This window comes from Hemitrygon akajei, chromosome 18 (assembly GCF_048418815.1).
Source record: "Hemitrygon akajei chromosome 18, sHemAka1.3, whole genome shotgun sequence".
In the NCBI taxonomy this organism is placed as follows: Eukaryota; Metazoa; Chordata; class Chondrichthyes; order Myliobatiformes; family Dasyatidae; genus Hemitrygon; species Hemitrygon akajei.
In genome coordinates this window covers 70,888,264-70,900,701 of record NC_133141.1, presented here as the reverse complement: position 1 = coordinate 70,900,701, position 12,438 = coordinate 70,888,264, and the positions used below count along the sequence as shown (strand labels likewise).

Sequence of the window (12,438 nt, the reverse complement as noted above, 5' to 3'; positions counted from 1 at the left end):
CATCCATATGCCTATGTAAGACCTTCTTAAATGTCCCTAATGCTTCTGCCTCTACCACCACCCCTGGAAGAGTAATCCACATACCTACCACTGTGTTAAAAAAAAACAACCTGCCTCTGCCCAACCACCCCCATCTTCTTTCAAAAAGCTCAAAGCTATGCCCTTTTGCATCAGCCATTTCCGCCGAGAAAAAGTCCCTCACTGCCCACTTGATCTATTCCTTTTCATCTTGTGCACCTCTCTATCAATTCATCTCATACTCATCTCCATAAAGAAAAGCCCAAGATCACTCAACCTGGCGCTAAACGGCGACTCCTTTGTTTGCATCTTCGGAACCAGCTCTATTTCCATATTTAATACCTTTATTTTTCCCCTTTCAAGCTTCTTTTGAAGACCCTGACCTGGAGTTACACGCCGACTTCAGTTCTTTGCGGGAATGGGACCCGCTCTCAGGGTTTCACAACAAGCCGTCGCTTGGCACTCCAAGGACTTGGCCTAAGAGTCAGGCTTGGATTTGGAAGCCTAGGGTCTCGGGGCTCTGAAGACGGGCAGATTAAGGGTCGGTGTAATGGCAGGAGACCTGTGTGTCTTCAGGGGAATCGGGATATCTGCAGTTGTGTATCTGGAGACCCGGGATCTTTGAGATCTTCAGGCACAGAGCTCGGAAAAAAAGCAACGTAATGGACTTTTAACACCGTAAACCAGCGAGTTGTTCGTTATGTCTCCCGCTCGCTGGGAAAACGGAGACACCTCCTTCTCCCTCATTAGGGGGAGAGGGGGAGAGAGAGGGGGGGAGAGGGGGGGAGAGGGGGGGAGAGGGGGGGAGAGGGGGGGAGAGGGGGGGAGAGGGGGGGAGAGGGGGGGAGAGGGGGGGAGAGGGGGGGAGAGGGGGGGAGAGGGGGGGAGAGGGGGGGAGAGGGGGGGAGAGGGGGGGAGAGGGGGGGGAGAGGGGGGGAGAGGGGGGGAGAGGGGGGGAGAGGGGGGGAGAGGGGGGGAGAGGGGGGGAGAGGGGGAGAGAGGGGGAGAGAGGGGGAGAGAGGGGGAGAGAGGGGGGAGAGAGGGGGAGAGAGAGGGAGAGAGAGGGAGAGAGAGCCTGTGGTATGTCGCATACAGGGTGAAACACCAAGACTTTGGGGTAGCTGCAGTCTATGTCTTCGCTAATGCTTTGCTCACGCTGGAGTGCTCGGTGGCAGGCACCGATGCTTTTTTTTTTCCAGTGGGGGAGGGGGGATTGTTGCTCATTCCTGCTTACGCGCAGGAGGGGGAGGAACTGGGGGGGGGGGACTTTGGGGTTCTAACATTTAACTGTCGCTCATTCTACGGGGCACTCCTCTGTTTCTGTGGATAGTTGTGAAGAAAAAGCATTTCAGGATGTATATTGTATACATTTCTCTGACATTAAATTGGACCTTTGAACCTATACTCATAAGACATGCCCTCTAGACCAGGCAGCATCCTGCACCCATTCTGAAGATTCCACATCCTTCATATGAAGAGGTGACCAGGACTGAACACAATACTCCAACTGTGGTCTGGCAAGTTTTACAGAGCTGCAACATTACCTCACGACTCTTGAGCTCAATCGCTGAACTAATGAAGGCCAACATACTTTCTTAATCACCCTATCAACTTGCACGACAACTTTGAGTGATCTGTGGACATCGACTCAAAGATCCCTGATGGAAAATTAACTGAAAGTCAGTATAAAAGTTATGCTGCACTGCAACAACACAAGGAACCAGTAACCCCACTTAAAAGTCAAAAGGAGAACGAGTGTGCAAGATGCAAACTCACAAATGTAGTTAGTGATGCTAAGCCAGTTGCTTTCAGCTGGGGGAGGTAGAAAGGCAATAACTTCTCAAGAAAATAACAACGGGCAAATTTTGGTTTTGCCAGCGACATCCAGATTCTGTAAATGAATTGCAGAAAATTATGGCTCTAATTTGGACACAGTGGCAGAAAGTTGAAACTACATTTAATGACTATTTCCAAGTTTTGAGTGGCAGGGTGGAGATATGTCTCTACCAAAGGAGGTGTAAGGCGCTCCTTCAATCTGTTAGCCTATAGGTCACCCTTGGGCAAGGTGTAGCACTTGCTCAGCCCCCTGGTCAAAATCATGTGAAGTCATGGGAGCAGGTGGTGGATGGTCATTTGAGCAGCTGATGTATTTCACCAGTTCTGGTTATGCAACGCACTGATGCCAGGCAGACAAATTTTGAAAAGTACTGAGAATGGCAGGGGTCGACTGCCTTATAAAGACACTGCCCAGGTGATAATGGGAAACCACTTCCATAGGGAAATTTGCCAAGAACAATCATGGTCATGGAAAGACCATGCCTGCCCACGTCATATGACACGGCACATAATGATTATGATTTCCAAGTTGTAAAGCATTATTGTCAAGATGAAATTCAAACATATTTAATTCTTCAAGTTCTAACATTTCAATTTAGTGTAAAATGATCAATCAATTCAGGAACGCTATAGTTCAGGGGGTTTCCAACTTTTTTTTAATGCCATGGACCCCTATCATGAACCAAGGAGTCCATGAACCCCACGTTGGGAACCCCTGCTACAACTGCATCCTCTGAGATGACAGTAACTGCATTGGGATATCCATGAAAAGGAAACACATCCAATTCTGGAAGTATGAACAGCTTTTTTCAATATTTAAAGGTAAATTACAACAAAGCAGCACATGCACTTACCAGTATATGGTCCACTGGCACAAAATTTCTTCTGGGAAATCTTCAATACTCGGTCATCTTTCTCCTGAAAGAGATTTTAAAGTTTATTTTTAGTTATCACAAGCTTGAATGTTTTGTGACACGTCTCAAGTGTCTAAGGAGCAATGGGTAGAACTAGTGATAACCTTGTTCCTCCAAGAGGACCACAATCTTGTGGTTTGGAGGCTTGCGTGCCTCAATGACCCGGAGGACTATGTTGGCTGGACTTGGGGCTTTTTGCTTTGGCTCTTGGTAGGGTCACCCACTCCAAATGAGTCAAAGAGTAGAGGATAGACTAAGTGTGGTCCAGGTTCAGAGGTTCAGCTCAGGACTAACAACACTGACTGGTAAAACAAAACCGTTACAGAAACAGTAATGAAGAATCTTTCTACACCCAAGTGCGATGGCATTCCTGAGTTTCCATCTCACCTGGTCCCTCAACACCAGCTCCATAGCAAAGAAAGCCCAGCAGTGTCTCTACTTTCTGCGAACGCTGAGGGAAGTCCATCTCCCACCCCCCCATCCTCATCACATTCTACAGGGGTTGTATCAAGAGCATCCTGAGCAGCTGCATCACTGCCTGGTTTGGAAATTGCACATTCTCGGATCACAAGACCCTGCAGCGGATAGTGAGGTCAGCTGAGAAGATCATCGGGGTCTCTCTTCTCACCATCACGGACATTTACACTACACGCTGCATCCACAAAGCAAACAGCATTATGAAGGACCCCACGCACCCCTCATACAAACTCTTCTCCCTCCTGCCGTCTGGGAAAAGGCGCTGAAGCATTCGGGCTCTCACGACCAGACTATGTAACAGTTTCTTCCCCCAAGCTATCAGACTCCTCAATACCCGAAGCCTGGACTGACACCTTACTGCACTGTTTTGTGCACTTTATGCAGTCCTGGGTAGGTCTGCAGTCTAGTGTAGTTTTTTTCTATGTTGTTTTTTACGTAGCTAGGTCTAGTTTTTGTACTGTGTCATGTAACACCATGGTCCTGAAAAAAACGTTGTCTCGTTTTTACTGTGTACTGTAAAATGACAATAAAAGTGACTTGACTTGACCTGCATGACTGACAGCAGTGAAAACTGAGAAGAAGCTACTGGCCTGATGAAGGAAGTCCTGAACACCACCAGAGATGGCGGACCTTCATTGCTGCCCTAAATACCAGCGACATAACAAACCGCAAGTAAGTTCACCTTTTTGGAGTTATACTTTAGGCTTCTGATAGTAGGTAGTAGAGGAACAGGTAATACAGCAAATCACATAGAGGTGTAAAGTAAATTGGGTAATAATAGTGCAAGATTTAAAATTTTCTAACATTGACTGGGGTAACTTTGGGACAAGGGGCTCAGATGGAGTGGAACTTGGCAAGTGCCTCCAAGTAAATATTTTTCAGACAACATGGGAGAATAGTCTTACTAAAGATAAAGATAAACTGAATCACATGCATAATGAAGCATACAATGAAATACATCATTTTCTGTAATCCAAGGGCAGCCTATAAATGTTGCCATGACTCCGGTGCCCACAATTTACTAACCCAAACTTCAACCTTGTGCCTTTGTAGTATGAGAGGAAACCAGAGGACTGGGGGCAAAACCACACGGTCACAAGAACATAAAAAACTCCTTACAGATAGTGGAGGTAATTGAACCCTGATCGGCGATCATTGGCACTGTAAAGCATTACACTAACTACTATGCTGCCATCAGCAGACAACACTTGGCCTCATCTTAAGAAATAATGCTGAACAAGTGGTGGAAGTGGAAGTAGGGAAAACACTTCGGGAGAGTGACCATAATCCAAAAGAGGGCATAGGCTTAGTATCATAGAAATGTACAGCACAGAAACAGACCCCTTCAGTCACCTCGTCTATGCTGACCACGATAATTATCCAAACTAATCCCATTTCTCTGTGCCTTTTCTGTTAAGTATCAGCTCAAACACTTTTTAAACATTAAACATTATTGTTGTATCTGCCTCCATTGGCAGCTTGTTCTAGATATTCATACCCTTTTTGTGTGGAAAATCTTATCCCTCATCTTACTTTAAATGTGCACTCTATTACCCAAATTTTGCTGTCCTGGGAGGAAGATTCTATCTGTCCTACCTTTGCCTGCCATTATTTTATAAACCTGTATAAGGTCATCCCCTCGGTGGCTAGACTGCGCAAGCCACTTTCAAAGTTCAAAGGTTCAAAGTAAATTTATTTTCATTTTTAGAATCTTTTTATTTGTATATAATCTTCTACAGCTATAAAATGATACAAAACTTCAACAAATTGATATAATTAATAAAGCTGAAGAGAAAAAAAGCCGATCGTAATATACGAAAATGAAAAACAAAAAAGTTTTTTTATATAAGGAGGAGGAGGAAAAAAAGAGAACCCCAACTAATTAAAAAAGCCCACTAACTACAAAAAAGGGGAAAAAACCCATTAGGAATCAACCCCCGGACCAATACGTCTTACCATCATCTGTGAGTGTGTGTCTGTGTGTAAAGAAACAGAATCATCAACCGCCAATTCATGTTTATATAGAACAAGATTGAAGATATAAAATAATTCAAATTAAATGATAATATTTGGCAAAAGAGCCCCATCTTCTCTCAAAATCGAATTGAGGATCAAAAGTTGTACTTCTAATTTTTTCCAAACTGAGACATAACATTACTTGAGAAAACCATTTAATTAATGTAGGGACAGAGGTATCTTTCCATTTTAATAAAATAGCCCTTCTTGCCAACAATGTAACAAATGTAATTACATGTTGATCTGAAGATGAAATACCCTGAATATGATTTGGAACTATTCCAAATAGAACAGTCTATTAGGTTGTAAATTAATTTTCAGAGCTTTAGAAATTGTAGAAAATAAAGATTTCCAAAACAGTTTTAATGAAGAACATGACCAGAACATGTGTGACAAAGTAGCTACTTCAGTTTTATACCTATCACAGTAATTGTCTATGCTAGGAAATATTTTGGATAGTCTCTCCTTTGTTAAATAATAACGGTGAACAACTTTAAATTGAATTAAACAGTGATTGGCACATATCACAGAAGAATTTACCTTTTTTCAAAACTCGCAACTAATCTTCATTAACAAAGGTCATATTAAGTTCTCTCTACCAATCTTGTTTAATCTTTAGTGAGAGATTCTCTTTTTGTAGTAAAAATAAATTATAAATTCTACCAATGGAACCTCTTACTAAAGGATTCAAAATCAAAATTATATCTAACAAATCAGATTCTTGCAAATATGGAAACTTAGATAAGTATTGTTGTAAGAAACGTCTAAGCTGAAGATATTGCAGAAAGCGTGTATGAGAGAAAATATTTGCTAATTAACTTTTCAAAAGTCATCAATCGACCATCACAAAATAAATCTGTAAAAGAATGGATCCCTTTATTTCTCCATAGGAGAAAAATGGGATCGGTTATTGAAGGTTTAAATAAAAAATTTCGATATAAAGAACTAGACAGTTTAAGTTGTTTAAAATTTTAAAAATTGTGAAACTGAAACCAAATCCATAAGGACTGTTTAACAACGGTAAAGATTTAAATTTGGAATTTTAGAGAGCTGTAAAGGTAATGGAGCTCCTAATATTGAGGTTAAATGAAATTGTTTGACAGCTTTTAATTCCAAATCAACCCAAACTGGTTTTTGGCTCTTGTCGAGCCAATATAGCCAAAAACATAATCGTCTGATATTAACAGCCCAATAATAGTCTTAAATTAGGAAGTCAAGTCCACCATCTTTTTTAGATTTTTGTAAATGATACTTATTAATTCTTGGTCTCTTATTGTTCCAAATAAAGGATGAAATAAGAGTCAATTTGATCAAAAAAATTTTTAGTTAAAAAGATAGATATATTTTGGAAAATATATAAAAATCTAGGTAAAATCATCATTTTCACAGCATGGATACGACCTATTAAAGAAAGAGTAAGTGGATTCCATCTAGAAAATAGTTGTTTCATGGAGTCCGTTAAAGGAATTACATTAGCTTTATAAAGATCTTTATATTTTTTAGTAATTATAATACCCAAATATTTAAAAGAATTAACTATTCTAAATGGAATATCATTATATATAAAAACAGGGGCATTTAATGGAAACAATTCACTTTTATTCAAGTTAAGTTTATATCCTGAAAATTTACCAAAATCTTTTAGTGTTTCCAAAAGATTAGGAATTGATTCGTCAGGGTTCGAAATAAAAACCAAAATATCATCTGCGTAAAGAGAAATCTTATGTATGGTTCCATTCATAGAAATACCATGAATATTTTTAGCTTCACGGAGTGTTATAGCCAAAGGCTCCAGTACAAGATTAAATAATAAAGGGCTTAATGGACATCCCTGTCTAGTACCTCGTGAAAGTGAAAAAGGAGACCTGAAATTATTAGTAATAACCGTGGCAATAGGATTCTTATCATTTGAATCCACCTATTGAAATTACTACCAAAACCAAATTTTTCTAATACTTTAAACAAATATGACCACTCAACTCTATCAAATGCCTTTTCTGCGTCGAGAAATAACACATTGGGGTTCCTTAGATAGTGATGAATATATAATATTCATCAATCTCTGAACATTGGAGAAAGAGTAACGATAGAGATGATTTTAGTTAAAATATTTTCCAAGCAGTTAGCCATTATCTTAGAGAGAATTTTTGCATCGAAATAATGAACTGAATGTTCATCATATAGACCTATTTCGTTATTAATTTATTATCAAAGTATGTATATGTTACCATATACTTACCTTGAGATTCATTTTCTTGCAGGCATTTACAAGAAGATAAAGAAATACAATAGAATATACAAAGCACGATACATAAAGACTGACAAAGTGTGAAAGAAGACAAACTGCAAATAATACAGAAAAGACAAGTTGTAAAGACTCCTTGAAAGTGAGTCTGTTGATTGTGGTATCAGTTCAGGGTTGTGCTGAGTGAAGTTATCCACTCTGGTTCAGGAGCCCTTTTTGAACCTGCTGGTGTGGGAGCTAAGGCTCTACCTGAAGGTATTAGAGAAGCATGTCGCAGATGGTGGAGGTCCTTGCTGTTTTCTTGTGGCAGTACTCTTTGCAGATGTGCTCAATGGTGGGGAGGGCCTTGCATGTGATCGACAGGGTTGTATCAACCACTTCTGTAGACTTTTCTGCGATTGGGCATGGGCAACTACAGCCCTTCTGTTTATGCTACATCCTGGCGAATCTATTCTGAATTCTCTTGCTACTACATCCTTCCTGACATGTGGCAATGAGAACTGTACACAATATTTTAAGTGTGGTCTAACTAATATTTTATACAGCTGTAACATGACACTAAAGGTGAGTGTAAGGAGTATTTGACACAAAATCTTTAGAAAAACTATACACATAGAATTTGGGTGGTCTCTACCAAAGGAGGTGTAAGGTGCTCCTTCCCTCTGCTAGACCTGCAGGTCACCCTTGGGCCAGGTGGAGCACCTGCTTAGACCCTGATCAGGGTTACGTGAAGCCACGGGAGTAGGTGGTGGATGGTCGTATGAGCAGCCGGTGCAGATCACAAGTCCTGGTTATGTGACCACTGACGCAAGGGGTCACCCGTCTTGTAAAGACATTGCCCAGAAGGCAATAGCAAACCACTTCTGTAGAAAAATTTGCCGAGAACAATCATGGTCATGGAAAGACCATGATCACCTATGTCATACGACATGGCACATAATGATGATGACGACGATGACACATAGAATGATTTATATCCAAAACTTGATACCAGATTTGCTGGTGAAATCAGATACAATCACTATTTTTGAGAGCCATTTAGAGAGGCAAATGAACAGGCAAAAATGTTCATGCTCCCATTGTTTACCTAAGGTCCTCATGTTATTGTCAGAGAAGTTAGTTCGCTGGACTCACCACATCCATATTGACCTTCTTGCCCATCAATGCCAGTTGTATTTATCCACGAGGTCTTTACCCTTTTGTGGCTTGCCTATTCAAATCATCATGTGCTGTGTCATATGATGTAGGCGATCATGACCATGTTCTTTTTCTGCAGAAGTGGTTTGCTATTGCCTTTGCCTGGGCAGTATCTTTACAAAACAGGTGACCTCAGCTATTATCAATCCCTTCAGAGATCGTCTGCCTGGCGTCAGTGATCACATAACCAGGGCTTGTGATATGCACCGGCTGCTCGTACAACCATCCACCACCTGCTCCCATGGGCCTAGCAGGAGCTACACCTTACCCAAGGGTGATTTCCATGGCTAGTGGAGAGAAGGAGTGCCTTACATCTCCTTTGGTAGTGACATATCTCCACCTTGCCACCTGAGCCTATTCAAATACCTCTCAAAATGCCGCAAACAAAGTACCCATCAGAACCAATCTCTTTAGCCAGAGGGTGGTAGATCTGTAGAAATTCATTGCCACAAAGGGCTGTGGAGGCCAAGTCATTGGGTACATTTAAAAAAGTTGACAGATACTTGATCATGCCGTCAAAGGTTACACGAAGAAGATCAGGAGAAATGTGTTGAGGGGGATAATAAATCAGCCATGATCCAATGGCAGAGCAAACCTGATGGGCTGAATGACCTAATCCTGTTCCTTTGCTTTATGGTCTAACCCATGCTGTTTTAAGTACACTGGTCAGAAAAGATTCTTCTTCAAAGCCCTCCAAATCTCCTAACCCTTACCTTTAACTAACACCACAAACAATTATGTGAAGCAGAGTTTCTTACCACTTACACTGTGTCCCTCAATCTGTTACCAAGTAGCTTTTTCCACTCCAAGGAAAACAAGCCCATCCTATCCAGTTCTGCAACAGCAATGTCCTTTTCCATCTGAATACTGATAACTATTCCTTCAAGACTTCAGCTGTTTACTTTGGTGCTAGGCACCAGACAGATAATCTCCAATAATGCCACCCCACTCCCCCCCATTTCCTGATGACTGTTTGGAGGCCTATAGTGACCCTCATTAAAGTCATAGCATCATAGAACACTACAGCACCAAACTATTAATCTGCCGAGTCTCAGCAACCTACACCAGGACCATAGCCCTACCATCCATGAACCTATCCAAACTTCCCTTAAACAATGAAATTGAAAACACATCCACCGATTGCGCTGGCCACCAAGAAGTCCTGCTAGTGACAGATGGCGTAGAGATGCTTGATGAAGTGGCCCCCAAAATTTACAAAGAGTCTCACCAAGGCTGCATTGGGAGCGCTGGTCACAATAGACAACCCCAGCAGATTTGCAGGTAAAGCATGCCTCACCTGGAAGGACTGTTTGGGGCCCTGAATAGAGGTGAAGGAAGTAGTGTCTGGGCAGGTGTAGCACTTGGGCCACTTGCAGAGATGAGTGCCTGGAGGGAGATTAGTGGGAAGGGATAAATGAACAAGAGAATAGCAGAGGGAGCAATCCCAGTAGAAAGTTGGGTGGGGGTGGTGGGAGGTAAAGACACATTCAGTGGTACGATCTCTTTGGAGATAGCTAAAGTTGCGGAGGATAATGTATTGGATCCAGGGGCTGCTGGGATGGTAGGTAAGGAGAAGAGGGACTCTATCACTATTAAAGTGGTGGGGAGATGGGGTGAGTGCAGATGTACGGGAAATGGAGATGTGGGTGAGGGCAGCATCAATAGTAGGAGGGAAACCTCACTCTTTAAAGGAGGACATCTCTGATGTTCTGGAATGGAAAGCTGTGTCCTGGGAACAGATGCAGTGGAGGTGAAGAAACAGAAAAGGGAATAGCTTTTTCCAGGAGATAGGGTGGGAAGAGATAAGTGGGAATCGGTAGCTTCTTAAAAGAGATCGGTTGACAGTTTGTCTCCACAGATGGAAAACAGATCGAAAGGGGAGGGAAGTATCAGAAATGGACCAAGTGAATTTAAGGGCAGGGTGAAAGTTAGAAGCAAAGTTGATAAAATTAAGGAGCTCAGCATGGGTGCACGAAACAGCACCGACACAGTCGTTAATATTACCAAGAAACAAACTGTTCTACATAGCCAGTAAAGAGGCAGGCGTAGCTGGGGCCTATGCAAGTGCCCATGGCTACCCCTTGAGTTTGGAAAAGGAAAAGTTGTTCAGGGTGAGGACCAGTTCAGCCAGATGGAGGAGGGTAGTGGTGGAGGGTGATTGGTTGGTTCAGTCTGTCCTAACTGAGCACTGCTGTGACATTTACCTGACTAGTGACGCCACCACCTCCACCTTAATCCCTCCCATTCTGTTGCGTCAAAAACAATGGAACTCCTGAACACTGAGCTGCCAGTCTTACCCCTCCTACATCCACGTCTCACCAATGGCTACAATGTCATAATTCCACGTGCTGATCTATGCCCTAAGCCATCTGCCTTTCCTACAATACTCCTTGCACTGAAATATACGGAGCTCAGAACATTAGTCCCATCATGCTTGGCTTTTTGATTCCCAACTTTGTATAAAGGCTCAGCAGAATCTCTCTCCACAACTCCCAACTGTTCTGGCACCTTGGTTCCCATCCCCCTGCAACTCCAGTTTAAACTTCCCTGTGCAGCACTACCAAACATTCCTGCGAGGCTATTTCCCCTCCAGGTGCAAACCATCCCTTCTGTAGATACTACATTCTCTGGAAGAGAGTCCAATGATCCAAAAATCTGAAGTGCTCCCCTCCTGCACCAACTCCTTAGTCACATATTAAACTGTATGGTCATCTTATTTCTAGCCACACTGGCACATCACATGGGTAGCAATCCTGAGATCACAACCCTGGAAGTCCTGTCCTTTAACTTGGCACCCTGAACTCACTTTGATGACCTCGTCACCCATCCTACCCATGTCACTGGTATCGATGTGGACCATAACCTCTGGCAGTTTACCCTCCCACTTAAGAATACTGCGGATTTGATTCAAGATGTCCCTGACCCTGGAAGGCAACACACCATTTGGGAATCTCATTCTCATCCAGAGAACCTCCTTACTGTTCTTCTAACCAATGTATCCCCTATCACTATAGCCTTCCTCTTCTCCCCTCTTCCTTTCTGAGCCACAGAGCCAGACTGCTGTTGCTTTCCTCTGCCAGGGCACGCCTCCCCTCATTCAGTTCCAGCTCCAACTCCTTAATGTGGAGTGTAAGAAGCTGAAGCTGGATGCAGTAAGTGTAGTCATCAGAGACACTGGAGGTCTCCCTGCCTTCCCATATTCCACTATCCTACCTGGCACTATTCCACCTGCTGTTCTAACTGTGGGGGAAGAAAAAAAATTCTCTACCTGCAGCTTTTTGCCTTCTCTCACTGAAGCCTCACTTCGAAGAGCTAAAGACTCAAAATCTCCACTCTCTGTCCACTCTGCTTGCCCCTACCTTATTTAATTTGTTCTGAAAGCTGATTGGCTGCTGCACAAAGCCTGAGTGAACTATTTGTTCTTCCGATCTCTGAATGGCTGCTGCTCAAAGCCTGGAGGCTTAAGTTTTCCTACTTCATTCACAACTTACTGTACTCACAAGTCTGAGTATCTTGACAAATTAGCTTTGGCTCTCCTCGACAGCTGTACCCACGCAATGGCCCCAGTGATTAAGAAATTTAATGCCCCCTGTAGTATTGATGTGACTCTGACACCGCAGTATATTGAACAACCACGTTTATTCACCGGACTTCCATATTCTATAACCCCCGTTCTGTCCTGATGTCATACACACTCTGACCTACGAATACTCACACAGTACATTACACCCCCCT

The 12,438-nt window shown here is 42.7% G+C and overlaps 1 protein-coding gene across 3 annotated transcripts in view; it reads right to left on the bottom strand.

Moving 5' to 3' along the window:
- The window catches only part of npepps (aminopeptidase puromycin sensitive), a 240,975-nt gene that overhangs the window by 97,490 nt on the left and 131,047 nt on the right, over window positions 1-12,438 (bottom strand). For all 3 annotated transcript variants that reach the window (XR_012102075.1, XM_073071797.1, XM_073071798.1), the window contains exon 14: window positions 2,709-2,772. Coding sequence is in view for 2 of the 3 variants with exons in the window: in XM_073071797.1 (XP_072927898.1) it covers window positions 2,709-2,772 (64 nt within the window). In the remaining variant the exon portion in view is untranslated. The remainder of the gene's footprint in view (window positions 1-2,708; window positions 2,773-12,438) is intronic.